The following is a 27200-nucleotide window of genomic DNA, read 5'->3' on the forward strand; positions in this document are numbered from 1 at the left end:
GGTCGAACGATCAAACAAAGCCGCTAAAAAAAGAATATAACAGACTAAAGCCTGTTAAGATTCCTTATAAAAGATAAAATCAAGGCAGTAATGAAAGGATGAGTAGCTGAATCCTCTTGGAAAGAGTTTTATAGATGTGCCGAGTTTCGAGTGCTACCGAGAAACAGGAGTTTGGGGAAATTGAGTTTCTAGTCTCTAAATGAGCCTCACGGCACACATTTTTCAACTAGATATAAAGTTTTATTTTAAATAGGTGGGTCCTGATGGGGTTTTCCTGCTATGCAGCAGATTGCAGCCCTCAGCGGTTTAAGGGGCTTAGAATATTCTCTAAGTCGAGGTGTCGAAAAAATCGTTCTCGAGGCAGTCGGGCTAGTACCACAAATTCCATTTTGCGGTGACAACATTGTAGAAAGACTTCAGATAACTGAACACATTTCGCGCTCTTCAAGAACGGCTGGAGCCTTCTTCAATCCAATAAATGCTAAACACTGTTCGTATTTCCTGTTTTTATGTACTCTATTGACTGGTTAACACACGTCCAACGTATTCAGAGGTTGTAATTTAACGACTTGGCACGTTTTGTGAACTGGGCTTTGTCAGTTAGGTTGGATATTTACACAGCCAGCGTATGCTTTCAGAACGTGTGCGAAAGATAAGAACCACCGAATTTGAAGGCATGTGCTTCTTAAACAACCTGTTCTTACAAGTCCGGTCCCGGTGAAACTACGAGTTTCCTGCGTCTTCGGTTGATGAGCTCGACCAGTGCATGTTGTATCAAATCCTGATACAAGAGCAACAAAACCGCACTCGTGGGATTTATATGAAAGCAGTGTTTTTATTTCTAAACGTTTAAGTGCTAACAGATATGAGTTTTTAAGATCCATATGTCTGCTGGGATGCCTTCCCGCTTCCCACGGCAGCCGGTTCTATGCACCGGAGAAACTCGGGATTTGTTTCCCGGCCAAAGGCTGTAATTTCATTGTAACCCCATTTATTTTTCTGCGTTCATCCCACAAAGTTTCATCCTTGGAGTTCCTTGCAGCTGGACTGCTCCATACCCTCTTGCTCCGAGCAGGTATTGAACCCAACCCCGCCCACGTGCTCCGAGTCACCAGTTTGGCCAAGGAGCTCAACATTAGAGAGCACACTAAATGCTGAAAAGTTTTTGCCTAATGCTCGGTTTTTCAGTGCGAGTTTAAACTCTAGTTAAAGTTGACTACAGTCTGCAGTTTAACTTTGCCACTTTGTTCGATAACATAAAATTTTGCTGCTCATCTCAACTTAAGTGACCGAAGTGGCAGGGTTAAACTCTGGTCACGTTTAACTGGAGTTTAAACTCGCACCGAAAAACCCGGCCTTATTGTCACAAACCTGGACACCCTATCAAACAATTGCTTGATCTATCCTCACCTCCAAAATGGTTAAGGGACATCTCCATAACAAAGAAGTTGAAATTTTACCTTCTTTTGCATCACTAACAACAACATTGCACCATGTCCATGTTGTTGTTGTTGTATTAACGATAAAGACACTCGCCGAAAGCTTTGGGGAGTGTTATCGATTTTGATGGTCCTTTGCCGGATATTGATCCGGTACGTTCCGGTAATAAAGCACCATTAAGGTACTAGCCCGACCATCTCGGGAACGATTTATATGACCACGTTAAACCTTCTAGGCCATCCCGCCATTCCGCCATCCCCACCCCCTAGAGGAACTTTATGCGCCAAAACCTCGCCTACTAAATATGTGTACAATACATTCCTTTAGAGGATTCCCCTCGCGTAGGTGAGAATGACAATTGGGTTGTGGAAGCTTTGAAGCTATAAAGCTTTGTATTGCGCCTATCAACCCCTTGAATTACAAGCACCATGTCCATCTTGCCTGGCGGCCATCATCTGGCGGCCACCGTGGTGTGATGGTAGCGTGCTCCGCCTATCACACCGTATGCCCTGGGTTCAACTCCCGGGCAAAGCAACATCAAAATTTTAGAAATAAGATTTTTCAATTAGAAGAAAATTTTTCTAAGCGGGGTCGCCCCTCGGCAGTGTCTGGCAAGCGCTCCGATTGTATTTCTGCCATGAAAAGCTCTCAGTGAAAACTCATCTGCCTTGCAGATGCCGTTCGGAGTCGGCATAAAACATGTAGGTCCCGTCCGGCCAATTTGTAGGGAAAAATCAAGAGGAGCACGACGCAAATTGGAAGAGAAGCTCGGCCTTAGATCTCTTCGGAGGTTATCGCGCCTTACATTTATTTTATTTTTATGTCCATCTTGCCATTCACCATGTCCATCTCGCCTCTCACCACATCCATCTTGCCTATCACCACACCCATCTCGCCATTCAACGATTCATTCAACTCGCTATTTCGACTCTCATCATATCAAGGCGAATCTATACCAGGTGGTGGCAAAGCGAATTCAATCAATTCGCCGAACAGATGAATGTAAAGTCAAAAGAAAATTTTCATAGATTTCGATTAACTGACATTTTGTTGTACAAGGCTTTGTATGGAAAATTATCAAGAAGAAGCAATCAGCTGATGGGATAACACCACCTGGTACTGAATTCGCCTTGCATCATATCGATCTCGCCCAAGGCGAATCCATACCAGGTGGTGGCAAAGCGAATTCAACCAATTCGCCGTGCAGAAGAATGTCGTCAAAATAAAATTTTCATTGATTTCGATTAACTGACATTTTTTTGTACAAGGATTTGTATGGAAAATTATCAAGAAGAAGTAATCAGCTGTTGGGATAACACCACCTCTACTGAATTCGCCTTGATCTCGCCATTCACCATAATTTGTGTCACATAAATACTACACTGCCCCACTTCCCTAAAACTTTTGCGTTTCATTGCGTAACGATACAAGGTGGCAGCACGGGACAGCTGATTATAAACTTTTTTTATTTGATTTGATATATCAACTTCCGGCGCAGTACGATTTTGACATTTGTCCATCGAATTTACAAAAACAAAGTACATGGAACTTTTATTTATGTTTGTAGGTACGTCACCATGCTGTTACCTTGTATCGTTCCGCCATGAGTGACTTACAACAACCTCCGCTGCCGTCTTTCAGTGAGTTTTACAGCTCCGGCTCACGCTCAATTCTCACGGGAATGCTCTGGATCATTGAGAGACTTGAGAAGCAGATGTCGTGAAATTTTCGCACTCGTGAAATGTGATAGGCAGATGTCGCCGCTATTTTTCATTTAACTCATACGGCGAAAGGCTAAGCAGCGACATCTATTTTTGAAAAAGTAGGTATATTAAAGGCCGCGTTGCCAACCTAAAAAGAAGTAATTAACAAATTATCTGGGTCACAAATTGAACCAGACTTCTATCTGGATTTATCTGGCTCAAATCGTTGTTGTTGCATTTACATGCAAAATTATTTATCTGGCTCAAGCCCCCATTACTGATACTTAGCATAGACTTGACTTGACTTGGCGTAAACTTGGCAACTTAGCCACGATTATACTCCACTTGGCGCATAAAATCTGGCATCATAATCAGTGTTGAAATTTATTTTTAAATAAATGTCAATTTGTATGACAAAATGTCAAAATGAAATGGAAACAAACAAATGGCATCTCAAAATGTAATCGTCACTTAGAACTTACATAGAAAATCAAAATTCAACAGACTTCTAAGTCAAGTTAAGTTTTGAGTAATCAGTAACATGCAATGTTCATTTAACAGAACTGTAAGTGACAGTTCGCAAGCCAAGTCAAGTCTATGCTAAGTATCAGTAATGGAGCCTTCAGGATTTTGCCACCGGATGATAGCTTGTGTGTGATTTGTACAACAAGCTGAATGCTATGAACGCAAATTCATTTCTCACTTTTCACCTTGACAACAGCAATTGTTTGACAGCCGGCCGTCAACTGAAAAACCAAAAACAACACAATAGCGAACAAGCGTGCGCTGCGAAAATTGTTAAATATTTCAATTATTCGTAGAAAAATATAAATTTGATCGATAAAACCACCAAAGTTTGCCATTTGTAAAACCCAGAGAATTAGAAACGATATGAAGATCGAAGAAGTAAAAAGCACAGTACGAACACAACGCATTGCAGCGCACAGTCACGTGAAGGGCCTGGGACTGGACGAGAATGGTGTGCCACTACCAATAGCGGCTGGTCTAGTGGGACAAAAAGCGGCACGAGAAGCAGCAGGTATTGTAGTCGATCTAATTAAATCGAAGAAAATGGCAGGGCGCGCATTACTTCTGGCCGGACCGCCTGGCACCGGTAAAACTGCAATTGCTCTGGCCATAGCGCAGGAATTGGGTAACAAAGTGCCATTTTGTCCAATGGTTGGGTCTGAGGTGTTCAGCAGCGAAATTAAAAAGACCGAAGTTCTTATGGAGAATTTCCGACGTTCAATTGGCCTACGCATACGCGAAACAAAGGAGGTGTACGAAGGTGAAGTAACTGAATTGACTCCAGTTGAAACTGAAAATCCAATGGGTGGCTATGGCAAGACTATTAGTAATGTTGTAATAGGTTTAAAGACAGCAAAAGGAACAAAACAATTAAAACTTGATCCCAGTATTTTTGAATCGTTACAAAAAGAAAAGGTTGAAGTAGGTGATGTAATTTATATTGAAGCGAATAGTGGCGCTGTGAAGCGTCAAGGACGTAGCGACACTTTTGCTACAGAATTCGATTTGGAAACAGAAGAATATGTGCCACTACCCAAAGGCGATGTACACAAAAAGAAAGAGGTTATACAAGATGTCACCTTGCACGATTTGGATGTGGCTAATGCAAGACCACAAGGCGGGCAAGATGTGCTCTCAATGATGGGTCAGCTGATGAAGCCAAAGAAAACTGAAATTACAGGTAGGCACCACTTTTATTTATTTTGGTTTCACAACTTAATACACTTAAATTATTTGGCAGATAAATTGCGTATGGAGATAAATAAAGTCGTCAACAAATATATCGATCAAGGCATAGCTGAACTTGTCCCCGGTGTCCTCTTTATCGATGAGATACATATGCTTGATTTGGAAACATTTACATATTTGCATAAGTCACTTGAATCGCCGATTGCGCCTATAGTCATCTTTGCTACAAATCGTGGACGCTGCGTTATACGGTATGTTTTAGAAATCTCTATAGCTTTTGTGTTTTAAACTAGTGTGTTTCTCCTTACAGTGGCACCACCGATATCGCATCACCACATGGCATACCCTTGGATTTACTTGATCGTTTACTTATCATACGTACATTACCGTATTCCTCAACCGAAATGGAGCAGATTATTAAATTGCGCGCTCAGACCGAAGGTCTACAATTAGAGGAAGCAGCTTTTACCCGTCTCAGTGAAATCGGTAGCACTTCTACTTTACGCTACGCTGTACAATTGCTTACACCTGCACATCAAATGACTAAAGTGAATGGCCGCACACAAATTACCAAGGATGACATTGATGATGTACATTCTTTATTTCTCGATGCTAAACGTTCTTCAAAACATTTATCAGAGAAGAATAATAAATATATGATGTAATGTGTGGCGCATATTGTACCTATATGGAAAATGCGTTTTCTCTACTTTTAAGTATTTTTTTTTATTTTTCAAAACATATTTCGAAGGCTGTAGAATTTCGCTTGTCTTAAAAATAAATCCAACTAACTTCATATACTATACTTAAATCTCGTGTAACATTAATATATTATTTTTTAATGGAATTAGGCAATCCCTTTGTTGTCTAATTTTGTACGTCAAAAATTGGGACTGCAATTTTGTCAATTATTCAATAATTTGGCTTTCCGGTTTCAACTACCCATGTATATTTAAAAAAAAAAGTGAATTTACATATAATTTCTTAAATGCATATTGACGATCTTCATTTTATTTTAATTCAGCCGTTTTTCAATCTCCGCACGATTTGTAAATCGATGAGGTTCATATCATTGTAAATTTCGGTAAGCTAGCTATTGTTTTAATTGTAATAGTTTGCAACGAAATACAGCTAAAGATGTTTTTGTTCAAGTGACACGGTCTGTATTTCATCACTCTTGTTATTGGATGGGAATCCTAAGACAGTTTACGACTTTAATGCGTATCATGAATTTCTTAGTAAACAATTTTTTCAACATTAAAAGTTTTGTTCAAAATCATAGGTTCTTAATTTTATAGTTTAATGTCAACTTTACACAGTGGCCTATCGAAATAATAAGTTAAGTTTTATAGATTAAAGCCCTTTTTGAGCTCAATATTTCATGCGAAGGAAAATATATGGTAGCAAAGCTTCTGATTTTAGAAATCCTCTCGAAAGGCTGACCAACAACTGTTTTTTTTTTAAATCTGTTGACGAGATTTGATTTTAATGGTAATTGGCTCGGCACCAATGATATCAGCAAGTACACTACGCGCTATAGCCCAGAGGTGGACGAGAGGTTCGAGTATTCGAATTTTGTTTATTCGGATACGGTCTATAACCTTCATTAAAGCTACCTTGCATTGTAAAAACTCAAGGCATATATAAAAATTACGAGTGTTACAACATTCTTAAACTTAAATTAGAGACTTATAAATAGGACATGATTCTCCCAGCGTTAAGTGTATTAACAATTGTAGAGAAACACATATTTTAGTAATTTCGCTTTTTCAAACGTACTATAAAGCTAGCAATGCATCTCTTACGATGTTTAACAAATCTTACAGAGCTTTTGCAAACTCGCTTACATATATTACAGCGATGTGAAGCATTAAGTTGAATGTTAATCGGCCTTTTCAACACCATCATACGCTCAAGTGTAAAAGTAATGCAAGCCCGTCCTTGTTTGACATCATGCAAACGTAAGTGTTCATTGAACATTTTTCTAGAACTGCAAACAAATCCACACCAATATATCGGACACTGTTTGTATGACTTACGACGTTGCTTTTTAGATTTTGTTTGCCGCTTTTCCACCTTACAATTATGTGTTGACATTAATTTTTGATGCTCAAATTTTAAACCACACAAATGACAAAGCGCCGATGGCCCCCAGTGTAGAGCCAAATGCGAAAGCATACGATCCAAACTTATTTCAATTTCCCCACAAACCATACATTCTCTTCTACCATTCATATAAAATATAGACTTTTCTCGTGAGTATATTAAAAATTCTTCTCTTTCGCTTAATTTGTTTTCATCATTTAACACACCATTGTTGTTGTTGTTGTTTGCAAATGATAAATCATCTTCTATGTTACATTGGATGCCAATATCTCCTGATTTTTTGGTACACTTTGTTGTTTGTATGGCACGACTACGACAAGGGTTGCTACAATCAGTAGTAACTTCGGCATCTGCGACATCAGGTTTTACTGTTGATGCTTCATCTACAGATAATGGTGGTGCTGCTGTTTGGGTAGATATTTGAGAGAAGGACTTCCTTATCATCGAAGCATTCCTATTGTCAGTGATTGGTAGTAATGTTTGCGCGGAATATATTTCATTTTGTATAGCTATTTGCTCAGTTATGAAGCGTGTCTCGACTACTACCATTTGAGGCAGCTCTGTCCAAAAATTCTAAAAATGTAGAATTGATCAAAACATACGATATGAGATAAGATATCTACAGCGGCGTATCCCTCACTCATTTTGTTTTTTGTATATCTACCTTGGCTACTGGTGAAGATTTCATATTAATGCCGGTTAAGGGGCCACCATTTGCTAGTAAGCTTCTGGTTGTGTGATCTAGATTGGCTAATGGTAGATCCTTTTGACCTGGCCTTTCCAGCGACACCGTGATAATGGGTTCGCCACCATTATTCATCATTTTGTTATTTTTCTACAAAAATAAATGACGAAAAAATTAATGCATCCAACTTCAGCTTTACCTTTGTAACCCAAATTCTTTTTAAGTGTTACTTGGGAAAACAATATTTCTGGATTTATATATTACCGGCGCGTAATTTCGAAACAATGCAACAAATAAACAAAATTTGGAGACGCAACCCGCTGTACTTGACAACTGCACGCACATTTTTCGTTTTTATCGATATTTCGACAACGGTAGCGATAGATACTGAGAAGAAATTGGGCGCATTAGACTGTGCCTAAACCATTGTGGGCTCCTGCCAGTGAAATAGCTTCTCATCACTCTAGGCCCTAATTAGGTATTAAAATAAACTGAGAGGGAAATTAAGGACAGTTGTTGTTGTAGTTGTAGCGATAGCGACACTCCCCGAAGACTCTTCTCATCTCTCTCAATATGAGATTTCTCATTAGATACAATTTTTCTGACTTGCAATGATTTCGGTATTCAGTAAGTGAAAATCACAAAAAAACTGTATTTGGTTCGTCCCACATCGTTTTTATCATGACACTAATCAGCTTCCTTTCTACAAATCTCTACCTTTCGGTAAACATTGTCCCAGAGGGGTTGAAGTGATGTCTTGTTTATCTCTACGTGGACAGGCGGGGACGCAACTTTAAGGGCTAATTAAATTTCCTTAACCCTCACGCCATAGTCGTAACCATACCCATATCCATAACCATCTCCAATGTGACCGATTAATCGTGCCTTAACCTAAAAATCGTGAAAATTTCATAAAAATTAAGGAAACGCAAGAAATTACAAATATATTCCACAATAAATAAGTCTCTTAGTCATAACGTATCCAAAACAATGAATAAAACCTACAAAAAGTTATTAAATCCACCAACTCAAATATTTTTAGGTTATGGATATGGCGAGAAACCAACCGCCTTAGACGTCCTGATGTCACGTTGTTTAAATTTTTCCCAAATTATTAAATAAATTATAAAATTAAAAATTGCTTAAAAAATGTTTTCATACATTTAAAAAAGCAATACGGGCAATCCCCGATTAAATCATAAAAACCAATTGGTTGGCTATGATATGGTTATGGCGTTTGCGTTATGGTATGGCACTATTAATCGATTACATTGATTTCCATAAGGTAGGTTCGATCAGCTGTTATCTAGTTATGGTTTTCTGGTTATGTTACCATTAATTGTGCCTTTAGCTTCCGAGTGAACAAGGGACTCCTTTCTAGCTTCCTTTAGCTTAACAAAAATTTCGTCCTTTCTGATAATATCGCTAGTCCCCTCCTTTGATGTATATAGGTCCATAGTGGATAGCTTGTTTCGCGGACCTGAAATTGTATGTTTTCCCTTATCTTTCGTCTCATAAAATGAGGTTTGCCGCCTTCATCCGGTCGGCGCTTTTTCTTCCTCGACGGATTGTTCGCCACGAAGTTCCAAACGCTAGATTTCGCGGCCAGTAGAGTCGACTACTGCTGTTGTTGTTGTTGTTGTAGCGATAAGGTTGCTCCCCGAAGGTTTTGGGGAGTGCTATCGATGTAATGGTCCTTTACCGGATACAGATCCGGTACGCTCCGGTACCACAGCACCATTTGGTGCTAGCCCGACCATCTCGGGAACGATTTATGTGGCCACATTAAACCTTCAGGCCATCCCCTCCCTCCCGACCCCCAAGTTCCATGAGGAGCTTGGGGTCGCCAGAGCCTCGTCTGTTAGTCAAACAGGATTCGCCTCGGATAGGTGAGGTTGACAATTGGGTTTGGAGAAGCTATATATTGCGCTGGCAACCTGAAAGGTTGCGCTACACAGCTCCTTGAATCTGGTATTTTAGTCGCCTCTTACGACAGGCATACCTACCGCGGGAATATTCTGACCCCCTAACCCGCTGGGGCATGAGAAGCGTAAGTGCACTTAGAAGCGTACTGCTCATAATCCCTTGTATTATATGGCGCACTCCTCCCCCTCTGTATTGGAATGACTCTTGTTGTTGTTGTAGTAATGATGCTTCGCCTCATCAAATGGGCGTAGTTTCTCACAAATTGTCATCAATATCCTCTACTTCCATTCCGAACTCCCGAGGAAATTTGCTTATTCAACAGGTTTGTACTAAGATGGGACCCCAGCAATTAGTTGTCTGCTAGGATACCCAGGTTTCGGAGTATTTAACAGTAACTGTCTGGTCAGCATTTCGTTTTTCTCCTTTATAGGGAGTTTTCCCGCTGATGATGTTGTTCTGCCGACATAAGACGTCGCGTGATAGTTTTGAATGTGGTGTTTGGAAGGCCTACATTTTCTTTCAGTGTTCATTTTAAGCTTGGCGATCATATTGCAGACGATTAGCGCACAAGCGGCTGTTCAATTTTTTTATGGGTTGTTATGAGCGTTTCTTTGTCTCCGGCCCAAGTGGGGTAAGCGAGGGAGTTTGGGATATTGTTCTTCGGCTCAAGTGGAGTTGAGGGTTTTGCTACACCTCTGAACCTTGGGTACAATTGCTGCTGAATGCTCGCGAAACTTTTGGGTGTCAAATAGTCGAGAGCGAAAGCCATCGACGCGGATGTCCAACATAGCGGAAATTTTCTTTACCGCATTTGTGAACAAAGTATGTAGAAGTAGTTCTTAATTGTACACCACAACTCATCAGAAGGACAAGGACCTGCTACCATTATCGTGCAGTCGACGGCGTAGGCACCCCTTATTCAATTTATCTTGGTTTTGATGTTCCGTTCCTGAACTGGACCGATACCTGTCGACCACTCAATTTATTTGCGGTCCAACTTTTGAGACTAGGTAGATCTTTCCAAGTCTTGAAGAAAAGTTGGTGTGGTTGACTCTGCTAAAAGCTTTAGATAACTGTGGCATTACGCGTACAGTTCTGTGGTCAGGTTCTTGGTTCCATCCTCAGTTTACTTGTGTGTCGATGCCCGTTAGCGCGGTGGTGGCGTGATGTAATTTTCGAAAGTCATGCTTTTGGTTAGCAAGCCGCACGTTTGTGAAATAAGTTAGCAGGACTGGTTCAAATGTCTTAGCTACTGCCGACAGGGGAGATATCGGGCCTAACATGACCACATTGAACTTTCTAGGCCATCCCCCACCCACTCCCTAGTTCCATGAGGAACCTGGGGTCGCCAGAGCCTCGTCTACTAAAGAACCAGATGAAGAAGCTATTAATTTCGCTAGCAGCCCTGAATCCTCTCGGTATTTTAGTTGCCTCTTATGATTGGAATACCTATCGCGGCAATATTCTCTGCCCCAAACCCGCTGGGACATGAGAAGCGTAAGTGCACTTTGAGTGTCCCAAGGCAAGTTCCGTTGTTGTTGTTGTTTTAGCAGTGTTTCGCCCCATCGAATAGGTATGACCAATTACAAATTGTCATCAATGTCCTCTAACGGGAGTGATTAATTAAATAACATAAAATAAATAATAAGTTAATATATTTACTTAGAAAATATTTAAAAATAATTATTCTCCAACTCTCATATGTCGCACTGCTATTGCGTCTGCATAGAACGTTTTCTGAAATAAATTTAACCATTTTTGAAATCCAATTATCTATTCTTAAATCTAATGAAAATAAAAAAAAGTAGGAACAACAACAGCTAACTATGATAGTTGATTGTTATTGCAAAGCGGGGATTGCTCATGTGCTTTTAAATATATTCAAGCATTTTTTGCAAGCAGTTATTTAAATTTTATTTTATTTTATTATGTTTGGGAAAATTTAAACAACTCGAAATTAGGACGCACAAGGGAGTGCGAGTTCAAATCCCGACCCCCAGCGGGTTAGGGGATCAGAATATACCCGCGGTAGGTATGCCTGTCGTAAGAGGCGACTAAAATACCAGATTCAAGGGGCTGTGTAGCGCAACCTTTCAGGTTGCCAGCGCAATATATAGCTTCTCCAAACCCAATTGTCAACCTCACCTATCCGCGGCGAATCCTGTTTCACTAACAGACGAGGCTCTGGCGACCCCAAGCTCCTCATGGAACTTGGGGGTAGGGAGGGAGGGAATGGCCTGAAGGTTTAATGTGGCCACATAAATAGTTCCCGAGATGGTCGGGCTAGCACCTTAATGGTGCTATGGTACCGGAGCGTACCGGATTTGTATCCGGCAAAGGACCATCACATCGATAACACTCCCCAAAGCCTTCGGGGAGCAACCTTATCGCTACAACAACAACAACAACAGTTCAAATCCCGAAACAGCTGTCGCCTTGGCCGCCCTGATGTCGAGTTGTTTAAATTTTTCCCAAACATTTAATAAAATAAAATGATTTCAGCATTCTTACTTTGATGAGTTTATCGTGAAATGGGTTCTGTTGAAGATTAAGGCCCGCTTGCAGAGAGCCAAGTTATTTATTAAACTTAGAATTTTGTATAAAATATATGAGTTTAACCTCTTATATGAAGCCAATTCAGAGTTTAATGCCCCTATTACGGTATACAACTCAACTTAGTTGGGTTGTAATTAAAACAACTCAACTTTCAGACAACTCAACTCCTGTTTGGTATTACGAATTACAACTTATTTCAGTTGAAGTTGAATTGAGTTGCCAACTTCAGAAAGTGATGATTTGACAGATAAATGAACAGCTGATCAATTTGTGGAGGAAATTCGTCGATTTGTCGTTGAAGCTCCTCATTTTCTACGCGAAGGGTAACGAGCTGATCTTCATCTCGAAGCATTTTATGAGATACGCGTTAAACTTTTATCGGGATCACCAATATAGGAAAATAAAGAATAAATATTTCCTATTGAAATTTAAATATAAATGTATTTTATTATTTCACAATGAAAAATATTTAATGACTGACTCAACTATGAAAACTTGTTGAACAATATAAAATTTAAATGTTAGTTGCTAAGCAACACTTTTGTTCTGAAAACTTGAACTGCACCGCCACACATTTACAAAATAAAAGTAAAACGGACATTATATGAAAATCTATTTTATAATGGCGAAAATGTTGGTGATTGACATGTCGCGAATACGGAAAACATTCGCGTGATCATTCCAATCCCTTGGAACTACCAAGCACCAAGTAAGAAAATGTTTAAGTAACAAATGATGAGCTTCTCATGAAGTTATTTGCAGATTTGAATGGAAGGAATTTAAAATACGCGTTCGTATTTTAAAATTATGCGCCATACTCCGATTCCTTGCTGACGGCAGCTATCAAAAATGCTGTGGAAATGATTTTGGTGTTGGACTGGTTTTAGATATTGAGGAGCATATTTGTGCCATGTGGATTAAAACCCAAACAGCAAATATTGTATTTTACTCTAAAACAGGATTCCCAGGTGTAGTGGGTAGTATCAATGGTACTCACGGTCGCATAATTTCACCTATTTTGGCTGCCACCGAACTCCGGCCAGCCTCATCCAACTTCGGAATGCCGCTCCATAAAGTCAAAAAGTTATTCAACGTAATCCTTCGTTTAAACGTTCTTTTTTTCCATATATGTGTACAAAATTGTTGATTATTGTTTGATTAAAAAAGGTTTAACTACTGGCTTTAAATTTTTTGGTTTTTTTTTTTTTTGGTAACGTTTTATGAGCCCGTGCACCATCTAACTCTTATCAAAGGTGGTATCAAAAGACACGTTTCGATGTCCGTTTTTAGGATTCGAAAGCGGAAATTAAAATTTTTTTCTATCGAAAAATATTTACAAAAACCCACAAAATGGGCCGAGAGGGTCCGAAATATGAGGTTCGATCCACAGTTTTATTGTACAGAACATCTTTCTGCGTTGGCGGCCTTTGGCAGAGATTTTTAAAAATAACCCTGGGTGGGTCCAACGCCTTTCTGCATTAGTGTGTACAAAAAATATGGCGAAATACAACAACCACATGAAAATTTGAACCGAAATGATATGACAGAAGTAAAATTTTTAATTTTTGTTTTCAGTTTCTTAAATCTGTGGTCGAATCGTGTCTTTTGATACCAACATTGAAAATTTTTGTTAAAAATCAGGTGGTGAACCGTTTTGTAAAACGTTACATTTTGTCAAAACAACTGCAAAATTGTATGAGACAACTGCTAGTAATCAGTTGTAAGATTTTGATGGCTTTGGCAACTACACCAACACAAGGTTGTAAACGGTAATGCCACAAAAAGTTGTTAGACTAGACAACTCAACCGACATTTTTTTGACAGGTTGAGTTGTAATCTGTAATACCAAATTGCGAAATTTCAACCCGACCAGAGTTGAGTTGTAAACGGTAATAGGGGCATAAAATAAAGGGGTTGCTGCTAAATTGCAAAGCTTTCGTTTATTGAGTTTGTTAATCTGGATTAAATGGTGCTCTTTGTCAACGCTTTAACATTAACATACCTCATATATATACATACTTAAATGCTAGAGATACACGCCGCCGCCGTCGCCGATTTCTCGCACGCCGCCGCCGAATGTCAAAAATATCGGCGCGGCCGCAGCGGCGGCGGCGTCCAGCGCGTTACTATATTTTCTACTCGTTTAAGACTATTTAGGCCATTTATTGTTCAAGTCGAAAATTGGTCGGATATGGTCGAAAGTTATAAGAAACAATTGCTAAATTTTACTCTTTCTAATTGTTCAAAAGTTATTTTAAAAAAGAGGCCTTTTCGATGTCAGCTTAACACGGACTTTGCATCATCCAATTCGCCAAGTTATTAAAACAAAACATTAAAAGTTATATAATACATTTATATGCTCACTAAAGTTGGCGGCCCTATCCAAACTAGTCCCTTGAAGGAATCACACTGTCAACCTCACCTTCAAGCGGCGAATCCCGTTTCACTAACAGACGAGGCTCTGGCGACCCCAAGCTCCTCATGGAACTTGGGGTGGGGAGGGAGGGATGGCCTGAAGGTTCAATGTGGCCATATAAATCGTTCCCGAGATGGTCGGGCCAGCACCTTAATGGTGCTGTGTTACCGGAGCGTATCGGATCTGTATCCGACAAAGGACCATCACATCGATAACACTCCCCAAAGCCTTCGGGGAGTAACCTAATCGCTACAACAACAACAACAACAGCAGTTAACATCTTTCAACTTAAAATCGGTCGACTTTCATTCTAAAATATCGTTTTGATTTAACGAAGACTATTGAAATCAATGATGTGAACACAAACGTCTGCAAACTTTGGTCTGAATTTTAAAAATGTTATCCAAGGTCCTTGTAAAATTTTAATTATGTAGATGCGTCGAGGATTATACGATTTTCACCCTTTACGCAATGGCATCCACTTAGTTTGCTTATGATTTCGAAGGCGGCATCCTTGGCCGAATAGTCACTCCCTAACGTTTCAAGGTGTTTCTCTGGTGTAGCTCGGCAGCATATCGCGACAAAAGCGTCCGTTACAAAGTCTTCGGAGCTACAGCTAGAGCTTCTAGGAAAGTGACGTCGACGAAGGTATGAGTTCGAAGTCGCAGTCCTATAGCTTCTGTGCTGGCATATAGTGTGAAGGTCAAGAGGCGTGGTATCGTAAAAACAGCCGAAAAACGGGAGGCGCCCTGTGCCACGAGAGTCATGAGTATTAATAGACTATTAATAGCAACCGTAAGCCGCCTTTGTGCGTGACCGCCAAATAGCCACAAATGATTTAAAGAAATTGTGTTCGCGACGATTATTAGGAGTTAACCCCCTAGGTGAAACTACGCTTTCCGCGAGATATACAGACAAAAGTGTGGCTATTTGGTGTATCTCTATTTCTTTTCAGCAGACGCAGCTGTACCAATTCCAAAGACCGGGGTTAGGTTCGGAGCATCTCTGGAGTAAGTGAACGAGGGACGATCCCTCCGCAAGTAGCTACTCCTGAAAATTTTTGAACAATCTGCGAGATCGTGAGGCAAAATCACCGGATCTTTCCGAAATGGTCAACATGTTGATTTCCTTAAATGCATACAATCAAAACTTTTCCCAAAAACAATTTTTTTAAATATAAAAATCAAGTAAGAACACCGGCGTACGCCGCCGCCGATAAAGTGATCGGCGTAAACCTATATTACATGCATATATACAAAAATACTTGAAAACGTATTTACGTTGAGAAAAGTGAAAAAAAGTATATATAAAGACTCTTTAACTACTTAAACCGCATATACTAACTATACTAAGCAAAAAGAAATGAGTTGACAGTTTTTCAAAATCTAAAACTTAAAATATTTAAGGGACTTTCGAACTCAAATCTCTCTTACTTGCTTATTATATTTGTGAGCTTCAAATAGCCGTGTTTTTTTATACACACGTATACGTTTACGTTTGCGCGTGAAAAAAAACGCCTATCCTCGCTTAGATAATGCTTAGGAGACCCATCTAGCGGCAGTGGTTAAATAACTAGCTACAGCCACAGGGTGTACCGCAATGCGGAGACACAACCCTCTCATGGCCATAGGGTATAACATATAGGTAAATCATTTACGATGAATTGTGGACACACATAGAACACATAGAATTAGTGAAGAGGGTGAAACAAAAACACATATTTCAGTTACATCTGAGTATAATGCGTATTGAAATTTAGTACCCTTCAAAAAACGCGAGTACTCCATAAATAATGTAAGGAATACCCCTTTAGGAGTATAGGAGTGTTCCAAAACTAATCTATATTCATACAAAAAAGGGCTCCAATTATCATTGCGATGCCCTAGGAGAGGAGTAGGTGATCCCACTCTCGCTTTGTTTGTGAGTATTCCATAGAGTACATACGTGAGAGTACTTTCCAAGTACTTTCACTGTAGTACTCCATGTAGCACCCACAGAGGATCATATGCCAAAGTACTTAAGAGGAATTGTGTCGGAAAGAATTATCGGAGTGAATTTAATTTAAAATGAAAGTAAATGAAGAGGGGCAATACAACTTTTATATTTTTTACTACGAATATTCTTATGTTATTTAGCATTTGCGTGAATAAAGAAATTAATAGCCGTGTTTTTTAACACGCGTATATCCGTTTACGCTTAAACTTTATATTGACTGCTAAGAGACAAACTATAAATACACCTCTGAAATTGCTGCGCATAAATTTTGTCGTACTAAATATCAATACGCATTATACTCAGATGTAACTGAAATATGTGTCTTTGTTTCACCCTGTACACTAATTCTATGTATTATATGTGTGTCCACAATTCATCGCAACTGATTCAGCTATATGTTATACCCTATGGCCATCAGAGCGTTGCGTCTCCGCTTTTCGGTACACCCTGTTGCTGTAGCTACTTGTTTTACCACAGCCGCTAGATGGGTCTCCTAAGCATTATCTAAGCGAAGATAGGCGTTTTTTAACACGCGCAAACGAAACGTATACGCGCGTGTTAAAAAACACGGCTAATATTTCTCTATACTATAGTAAGTATACATGAACCCAGTGCGCGGTTGCATTTTATCAGAGTTGTCATAGTAAAATTTTATTTTCAGTTATTTGTATGCAATATTTTACTTTTGGCAACTCTGTTCGATCGTCATCGTGTCGTGATCACGGTCGTTAAAAAACGAGCAGTGATCGGCTGATGGTGGTCCGCAAAAGCATTGCAAAGGGTATTGTTAGAGTACTCCAACATGAAGAAAATGGAACACGTAATTCAACAATTTTTGCAGGGTAGTACACATTTTATGCGCAGCAATTTCAGAGTATTTGAAGTTTGACGCTTAGCAGTCCATATAAAGTTTAAGCGTATAGACGTTTACGTGTAAAAAAAACACGGCTAATATTAATCTTAAAATATAAAAAACACGGGTCACACAATTGAGGCCAATGGACTCCTAAACTACTGAACCGATTTTGAATTTGTTTTGCACCCCGTGTGTAGTTTGATCTAACTTGAAATATAGGATAGGTGACTGGGTGACTAGGGTCTCGAGATATAGGCCAAAACGTAGACCCGGGTACCCCTAGAGTGTGTTTATAGAATATGGATATCAAATGAAAGCTGTTGATGAGTGCTTCAGTAGAGGGTAATTTTCATACCCCTGGGTGGCTAGGGTCTCGAGATATAGGCCAAAACGTGGACCCGGGTACCCCTAGAATGTGTTTATAGAATATGGATATCAAATGAAAGCTGTGGATGAGTGCTTTAGCAGAGGGTAATTTTCATACCCCTGGGTGACTAGGGTCTCGAGATATAGGCCAAAACGTGGACCCGGGTACCCTTAGAATGTGTTTATACAATAGGGATATCAAATGAAAGCTGTTGATAAGTGCTTTATTAGAGGGTAATTTTCATACCCCTGGGTGACTAGGGTCTCGAGATATAGGCCAAAACGTGGACCCGGGTACCCCTAGAATGTGTTTATAGAATATGGATATCAAATGAAAGCTGTGGATGAGTGCTTTAGCAGAGGGTAATTTTCATACCCCTGGGTGACTAGGGTCTCGAGATATAGGCCAAAATGTGGACACGGGTACCCTTAGAATGTGTTTATACAATATTGATATCAAATGAAAGCTGTTGATGACTGCTTTAGTACAGAGTAATATATTATCCAGGGACGGACTGGGACTGAGACTCGGAGTTGGACTGGGACTGGGACTGGAATAAAATACATTCCACCTTCTGGCACAGGCAATAAGGGATGCAGAAGAATAAGAAGAAATTGAGAGAAGAGAAAAGAGAGAAGGAGATTGAGAAAGAGATAGACGAAGATGGAGATAGATGAAGCGAAAAAGACAGAGGGAGGAGTGAATAAAAGGATTAGAAAAAAGTGAAGAGGGGGGAGGGCAGAGTCAGACGGAAAAAGCTTATTAAAATGTGTGTAGATTGGCCAAATTTAGGGCAGGACAACGTCTGCCGGGTCTTCTAGTCTAATATATAAAATTCTTGTGTCACGGCGTCAGAGGCTTAACTCCTCCGAAACGGCTGAACCGATTCTCATGAAATTTTGTGAGAACATTGGGTAGGTCTGAGAATCAACCAGCGTCTACCTTTTTTTTCGCTACGTGCCTAGGGTCTTGAGATCAAAACGTGGACCCGGGTACCCTTAGAATGTGTTTATACAATAGGGATATCAAATGAAAGCTGTTGATGAGTGCTATAGTACAGGATAATTTTCATACAACTGGGAGGCTAGGGTCTCGAGATATAGCCCAAAACGTGGACCCGGGTACTCCTAGAATGTGTTTATACAATATGGATATCAAATGAAAGCTGTTGATGAGTGCTATAGTACAGGATAATTTTCATACAACTGGGTGGCTAGGGTCTCGAGATATAGCCCAAAACGTGGACCCGGGTACCCCTAGAATGTGTTTATGCAATATGTATATCAAATGAAAACAGTTGAGTGTTATAGTACAGGATAATTTTCATACAACTGGAGGCTAGGGTCTCGAGATATAGCCCAAAGCGTGGACCTGGGTACTCCTGTTGTTGTTGTTGTTGTTGTTGTAGCGATAAGGTTGCTCCCCGAAGGCTTTGGGGAGTGTTATCGATGTGATGGTCCTTTGCCGGATACAAATCCGGTACGCTCCGGTACCATAGCACCATTAAGGTGCTAGCCCGACCATCTCGGGAACGATTTATGTGGCCACATTAAACCTTCAGGCCATTCCCTCCCTCCCTACCCCCAAGTTCCATGAGGAGCTTGGGGTCGCCAGAGCCTCGTCTGTTAGTGAAACAGGATTCGCCGCGGATAGGTGAGGTTGACAATTGGGTTTGGAGAAGCTATATATTGCGCTGGCAACCTAAAAGGTTGCGCTACACAGCCCTTTGAATCTGGTATTTTAGTCGCCTCTTACGACAGGCATACCTACCGCGGGTATATTCTGATCCCCTAACCCGCTGGGGTCCTGGGTACTCCTAGAATGTGTTTATACAATATGGAGCTCAAAAGAAAGCTGTTGATGAGTGTTATAGTACAGGATAATTTTCATACAACTGGGAGGCTAGGGTCTCGAGATATAGCCCAAAACGGGGACCCGGGTACCCCTAGAATGTGTTTATACAATATGGATATCAAATGAAAACTGTTGAGTGTTATAGTACAGGATAATTTTCATACAACTGGGAGGCTAGGGTCTCGAGATATAGGCCAAAACGTGGCCCCGGGTACCCCTATAATGTGTTTATACAAAATGGATAACAAATGAAAGCTGTTCATGAGTGATTTAGTAGGGGATAATTTTCATACCCCTGGGTGACTAGGGTCTGGAGATATAGGCCAAACGTGGGCCCGTGAACGCGTAGACAATGTTTTTACATTGTAGGTATCAAATTCAAGCTGTTGATGAGTGCTTTAGTACAGGGTAGTTTTCATACCTATTGGTGACTAGGGTCTCGAGATATAGGCCAAAACGTGGATCAGGGTAACACTAGGATGTGTTTTTACATTATGGGTATCAAATTGAAGCTGTTGATGTGTGCTTCAGTACGGAGTAAGTTTTATGCCGCTGGGTGACTACGGTATCGATATGTAGGCCAAAACGGGGACCCGGATACACCTACAATGTGTTTCTACAAAATGGATAACAAATGAAAGATGTTGATGCGTGATTTAGTAGAGGATAATTTTCATACCCCTGGGTGACTAGGGTCTGGAGATATAGGCCAAACGTGGGCCCGTTAACGCCTAGACAATGTTTTTACATTGTGGGTATCAAATTCAAGCTGTTGATGAGTGCTTTAGTACAGGGTAGTTTTCATACCTATTGGTGACTAGGGTCTCGAGATATAGGCCAAAACGTGGATCAGGGTAACACTAGGATGTGTTTTTACATTATGTGTATCAAATTGAAGCTGTTGATGTATGCTTTAGTACAGAGTAAGTTTTACACCGCTGGGTGACTACGGTCTCGAGATATAGGCCAAAACATGGACCCGGATACACCTAGAATGTGTTTTTATATTATGGGTATCAAATTGAAGCTGCTGATGTATGCTAAATACAGAGTAAGTCTTACACCGCTGAGTGACTAGGGTCTCGAGATATAGGCCAAAACATGGACCCGGATACCCCTAGAATGTGTGTGTATGATGGATATCAAATGAAAGATGTTGCTGAGAACTCTAAAGTTCATTGTGATATTCGATTTAGGCGCATCAACCTGGCAAAACTGATAAATATGCATGCGAAGCCGAAATAAAGACAAGAATTAATAATACCCACATACCTACTTACAAACTTTCTATTCAATTTGCCTGAAATTTCGTATATAAATTTGCCTATATTAGTATTTACGATGCTTTTTTCCGGGAAGTATACCAGAGACGGACTGGGACTGGGATAAGGACTAAGACTGTGACTGAGACTGAGACTCGGAGTGGGAATGGGGCTGAGACTCGGAATGGGACTGGAACAAAATACATACCACCCTCTGGGACTGGCAATAAGAGATGAAGAAGAATGAGAAAAAATTGAGAGAAGAGAAAAGAGAGGAGACTGAGAAAGACGGAGGGAGGAGTGAATAAAAAGATTAGGAAAAAGGGTAGAGGGGTAGGGCAGAGGTAGACGGAAAAAGCTTATTAAAATGTATGCAGATAGGCCAAATTTAGGGCAGAACAACGTCTGCCGGGTCTGCTAGTAATAAATATAATTTTTATTTTAAGTTTCATATGTTTTATTGCGTTTTTAAATATTTATTCATGCTATGCGTAGTTAAAAAAAGTTTCAGTCATAACAATAATCTAACATATTCGTAAAAATTAAAAAAATAATAATTAACTAATTTTTTGCAATACACAAGCGAAAATATAGTAGACATTTTGCAATTATAAAAAAAAAACATTCAAAACAAGTACATTTTTATACTCAGTTGAGCAGAGCTCACAGAGTATATTAAGTTTGATTGGATAACGGTTGGTTGTACATATATAAAGGAATCGAGATAGATATAGACTTCCATATATCAAAATAATCAGGATCGAAAAAAAATTTGATTGAGCCATGTCCGTCCGTCCGTCCGTCCGTTAACACGATAACTTGAGTAAATTTTGAGGTATCTTGATGAAATTTGGTATGTAGATTCCTGAGCACTCATCTCAGATCGCTATTTAAAATGAACGATATCGGACTATAACCACGCCCACTTTTTCGATATCGAAAATTTCGAAAAACCGAAAAAGTGCGATAATTCATTACAAAAGACAGATAAAGCGACGAAACTTGGTAGATGAGTTGAACTTATGACGCAGAATAGAAAATTAGTAAAATTTTGGACAATGGGCGTGGCACCGCCCACTTTTAAAAGAAGGTAATTTAGAAGTTTTGCAAGCTGTAATTTGGCAGTCGTTGAAGATATCATGATGAACTTTGGCAGGAACGTTACTGCTATTACTATATGTGCGCTCAATAAAAATTAGCAAAATCGGAGAAGGACCACGCCTACTTTTAAAAAAATTTTTTTTTTAAAGTAAAATTTTAACAAAAAATTTAATATCTTTACAGTATATAAGTAAATTATGTCAACATTCAACTCCAGTAATGATATGGTGCAACAAAATACAAAAATAAAAGAAAATTTCAAAATGGGCGTGGCTCCGCCCTTTTTCATTTAATTTGTCTAGGATACTTTTAACGCCATAATTCGAACAAAAACTAACCAATCCTTTTGAAATTTGGTATGGGCATAGATTTTATAACGTTAACTGTTTTCTGTGAAAATGGGCGAAATCGGTTGATGCCACGCCCAGTTTTTATACACAGTCGTTCGTCTGTCCTTCCGCATGGCCGTTAACACGATAACTTGAGCAAAAATCGGCATATCTTTAATGAACTTAGTTCACGTGCTTACTTGAACTCACTTTATCTTGGTAGGAAAAATGAACGAAATCCGACTATGACCACGCCCACTTTTTCGATATCGAAAATTACGAAAAATGAAAAAAATGCCATAATTTTATACCAAATACGAAAAAAGGGATGAAACATGGTAAGGTAATTGGATTGTTGTATTGACGCGAAATATAACTTTAGAAAAAACTTTATAAAATGGTTGTGACACCCACCATATTAAGTAGAGGAAAATTAAAAAAGTTCTGCAGGGCGAAATAAAAAACCCTTAAAATCTTGGCAGGTACTACATATATAAATAAATTAGCGGTATCCAACAGATGATGTTCTGGGTCACCCTGGTCCACATTTTGGTCGATATCTGGAAAATGCCTTCACATATACAACTACCACCACTAACTTTTAAAACTCTCAATAATACCTTTAATTTGATACCCATATCGTACAAACTTATTCTAGAGTCACCCCTGGTCCACCTTTATGGCGATATCTCGAAAAGGCGTCCACCTATAGAACTAAGTCCCACGCCCTTTTAAAATACTCATTAAAACCTTTCATTTGATACCCATATCGTACAAACATATTCTAAAGTCACCCCTGGTCCACCTTTATGGCGATATCTCGAAAAGGCGAACACCTATAGAACGAAGGCCACTCCCTTTTAAAAATACTCATTAACACCTTTCATTTGATACCCATATCGTACAAACAAAGTCCAGAGTCACCCCTGGTCCACCTTTATTGCGATACCTCGAAAAGGCGTACACCTATAGAACTAAGGCCCACTCCCTTTTAAAATACTCATTAACACCTTTATTTTGATACCCATATTGTACAAACAAAAACTAGGGTCACCCCTGGTCCACCTTTATGGCGATATCTCGAAACGGCGTCCACCTATGGAACTAAGGATTACTCCCTTTTAAAATACTCATAAACACCTTTCGTTTGATACCCATATCGTACAAACGCATTCTAGAGTCACCCCTGGCCCACCTTTATGGCGATATCTCGAAAAGGCGACCACCTATACAACAACCACCACTCCCTTTTAAAACCCTCATTAATACCTTTAATTTGATACTCATATCGTACAAACACATTCTAGAGTCACCCCTGGTCCACCTTTTTGGCGATATTTCGAAACGGCATCCACCTATAGAACTAAGGCCCACTCCCTTTTAAAATACTCATTAACACCATTCGTTTGATGCCCATATTGAACAAACAAATTCTAGGGTCACCCCTGGTCCACCTTTATAGCGATATCTCGAAACGGCGTCCACCTATGGAACTAAGGATTACTCCCTTTTAAAATACTCATTAACACCTTTCATTTGATACCCATATCGCACAAACGCATTCTAGAGTCACCCCTGGTCCACCTTTATGGCGATATCTCGAAAAGGCGACCACCTATACAACAACCACCACTCCCTTTTAAAACCCTAATTAATACCTATAATTTGATACCCATATCGTACAAACACATTCTAGAGTCACCCCTGGTCCACCTTTGTGGCGATATCTCGAAACAGCGTCCACCTATGGAACTAAGGATTACTCCCTTTTAAAATACTCATTAACACCTTTCATTTGATACCCATATCGTACAAACGCATTCTAGAGTCAACCCTGATCCACCTTTATGGCTATATCCCTAAATGGCGTCCACCTATAGAACTATGGGCCACTCCCTCATAAAATACTCTTTAATGCCTTTCATTTGATACACATGTCATACAAACATATTCCAGGTTTTCCCTCGGTTCATTTTCCTACATGGTTATTTTCCCTTATGTTGTCACCATAGCTCTCAACTGAGTATGTAATGTTCGGTTACACCCGAACTTAACCTTCCTTACTTGTTTTTTTATTAAATTATAAAAAAAAATTTTAAGTTTACAAATTAGTACCAAATATATAATTACAGTTGTTAAAAAAGGATATGTAAACAAGAATTAGAGCCGGCCTTCGTATGACCAAACCTTCCACAATTATAACACTGTTTGGCAGGGGGGAAGTAATGCCCCACTTGACAACTTGTAAAACATAGTTGTACCTTTTCTGGCAGTTCTCCGCCAGCAAATGTAATTTTTACTGTCTCTGTGTTGACGAATATTAGTTTGTCTTCATTGTCCCTACATTTAATCCTATCTATTATTGTTCTGTTTACTAATATATGCCCCACTTTCAATTAAGATATCTCTTATACTTTCATGATCGCTAGCAAAATGGAAAGGATCGCGTCCACAACTATCACACACATTAACACATGCTCCATGTTCAATCAGAGTTCTTATACCAAGTCTCATTATTAGAAGTGCAAATAGGAGACATTGCAGAGTTCTTTAATTGTGTGGTAGGTAAGAGTAGTAATAAATTTGCACAAAGTGCTTTCAAGCAAAGCAATATTATTGCATATTTTATTGTGCAAAATGTTCTGTCTACGCTTGTATGACCAGTGGTCACCAAAATTGAACCTGTGGCTGTGTTGTTAAGAGTAAAATCATTATGATTAGTGGTTTAGTAGTTGCTAAAAAAGCAATGAGCAAAGCTAACGCAATGAGGTAGGACGTATGTACGCATGTTTGTTAACACTCAATAAACAGTACGGAAATATGTCATACAAATACTACTTTATTGCTTGGGTATAACAAAAAATTTAAACAAAATAAATTGGGAGGGACGCATCAATTAAATGGCGTTACACTAAAAGACAGTCCTTGGTCGGGAAAAATAGATTGCTCATATTTAACCATTAAAACATTTTGCGCTTGGGCGTTTGCTTGCACAATATCTGTTTGTAAACACGCAAATAAACAATAGCCCCTCTTATGTTGCTACTCTGCTTGTTCAGCACATACTAAACAAAAGATAATAATAACGTGTGTGAAGTCAGCGCGAATAATTATTTCACTAGCTGACGACCAGTGTCCTAGGCACAGCCGTCATTTTTGTCACTATCTTTTATTGGATAACCGTGATTTATTTTATATCCTAAGAACGATAAATCCGATATGTTTGAAGATAATCCGGACTTGGCAACGTTGACGGTGAAGCCGAGCGGGGCTAAGGCTTCTTGCACTTGGTCCGGTGTAAATTTTGCAGCAGCTGCTAAAATGGAATTATCTCCAAACACCAATAGGTTATTTATATTTATATCAAACTTCATCGCTGCGTAGTTGAGTAGAATATAATTGCATATGCTACCTACCAACTGTGTGAAGTAGCTACCACTAGGTAAGCCCGACGATTTCAAATACCTTTCGCCGTTGCACATTCTAATTCGTGTATGAATGCAATAGTTACTAATCTTTTGCCACATCCAAATCATTGCACGAGTTATAGGGATGCCAGCGTCCTGGTATTTTGTAAAATCCATATTATACGCTAGAATGTCAAACGCAACCTCTATTAACCATTTCGGTAAACTTTTATCAAATTTCTTAAATTCAATTCCGAGGAAGGACCTGCCTTCAAATTGTTCAAATGTTTTCCACATTCCACCTGCTTCAGTTTCGTATCCATATGCTATTGGAGTTCTGTGCTTTTGGTAAGCTCTAATGAGAGGCAGCGCAAATACTGCTTCACCGAAAGTAACTGTAGCGGGATAGTCCAACTCCACTCTAACTTTCCTATCACCAACACCACACAGATGAGATCTTACATGGGCGCAGCTGTCTGGAAGTTCTAGTTCTTCACCATTTTTAATCCTATGCCAGAAATATCGTATACGTTGTATTGCGTCGGGGTCGTTACGTATGTCGCCTTTCGTTTTGTATGCCTTAAATGCACGACGAATTGCTTTATCTAAAATTGGGTCCTCTGGTTTGATTGCATCTTCATTCAAGCGATACTCTTTTATATCCTCTCTGATTAGTGATATCGTGACTCTACTGCCTGTGTCTTGTGAACACAATGGTTGTAGTTCTGCTGGGTTGGGGGTGAATTCTGGTGGTTCAAACTTCTGATCAAAACCTTGGACTTTTCCGATATACATGCCTTTTCCGTTCAATCTGGAAGGAAATTGTGCGACGCTTACTTTCGAAAAAAATGCAACAAATAAAGAAAATTTGGAGACGAAACCAAAGACGACGACGAAACCCGCTGTGCTTCGCAGCTGCACGCACATTTTTAGTGTTTATCGATATTTCGCTAACGGTAGCGATAGATTCTGAGAAGAAATTGGGCGCATTAGACTGTGCTTAAACCATTGTATGCTCCTATGAATGAAATAGCTTCTCATCATTCTATGGCCATCAACTAGGTCTTAAAATAAAATGACAGGGGAATTAACGGCTCATTTCTGTAACTCAGTCTCATCTCTCTCACTTTGACATTTCTCATTACATAAAATTTTTGTGAATTGAGATGATTTCGGTATTCAGTAAGGAAAAGACACAAAAAAACTCACTAAATCAACGAAATTCACCAAAATAACAATAATTGTGTTTTTTTTTTACATCCATATACGTTTACGCTTAAACTTTATATGGACTGCTAAGCGTCAAACTTTAAATACACCTCTGAAATTGATGCGCATAAAAGGTGTACTACTAAATTTCAACACGCATTGTACCCAAATGCAACTGAAATATGTGTCTATGTTTCACCTCTACACTAATTCTATGTATCACTTCTAAAAATGGTGTGTGCCCACGATTCATCGCACCCGTTTCAGCTATA

At 39.5% G+C, this 27200-nt stretch overlaps 2 protein-coding genes across 3 annotated transcripts; one reads left to right on the forward strand and one right to left on the reverse strand.

The window, feature by feature from the left end:
• Window positions 1-3853: 3853 nt before the first annotated feature.
• On the forward strand, window positions 3854-5664 carry pont (pontin). The gene is made up of 3 exons (XM_067762954.1): window positions 3854-4851; window positions 4912-5110; window positions 5170-5664. Exons 1-3 carry the CDS (start codon window positions 4035-4037, stop codon window positions 5522-5524), a joined length of 1371 nt encoding a protein of 456 aa, XP_067619055.1. The 5' UTR covers window positions 3854-4034; the 3' UTR covers window positions 5525-5664.
• Window positions 5573-26631, reverse strand: LOC137238214 (uncharacterized). 2 transcript variants are annotated; one of them, XM_067762952.1, is made up of 3 exons: window positions 25729-26631; window positions 7630-7800; window positions 5573-7538 (listed from the first exon to the last, which is right to left on the reverse strand). In XM_067762952.1, the coding sequence occupies exons 1-3, from the start codon at window positions 26512-26514 to the stop codon at window positions 6612-6614; spliced, it is 1884 nt and encodes a 627-aa protein (XP_067619053.1). In that variant the 5' UTR covers window positions 26515-26631; the 3' UTR covers window positions 5573-6611. The 2 variants fall into 2 exon arrangements, with proteins under 2 accessions (XP_067619053.1, XP_067619054.1); XM_067762953.1 differs by lacking the exon at window positions 25729-26631 and adding an exon at window positions 7915-8117.
• Window positions 26632-27200: the final 569 nt, after the last annotated feature.

Source organism: Eurosta solidaginis, chromosome 1 (assembly GCF_040869045.1).
Source record: "Eurosta solidaginis isolate ZX-2024a chromosome 1, ASM4086904v1, whole genome shotgun sequence".
In the NCBI taxonomy this organism is placed as follows: domain Eukaryota; kingdom Metazoa; phylum Arthropoda; class Insecta; order Diptera; family Tephritidae; genus Eurosta; species Eurosta solidaginis.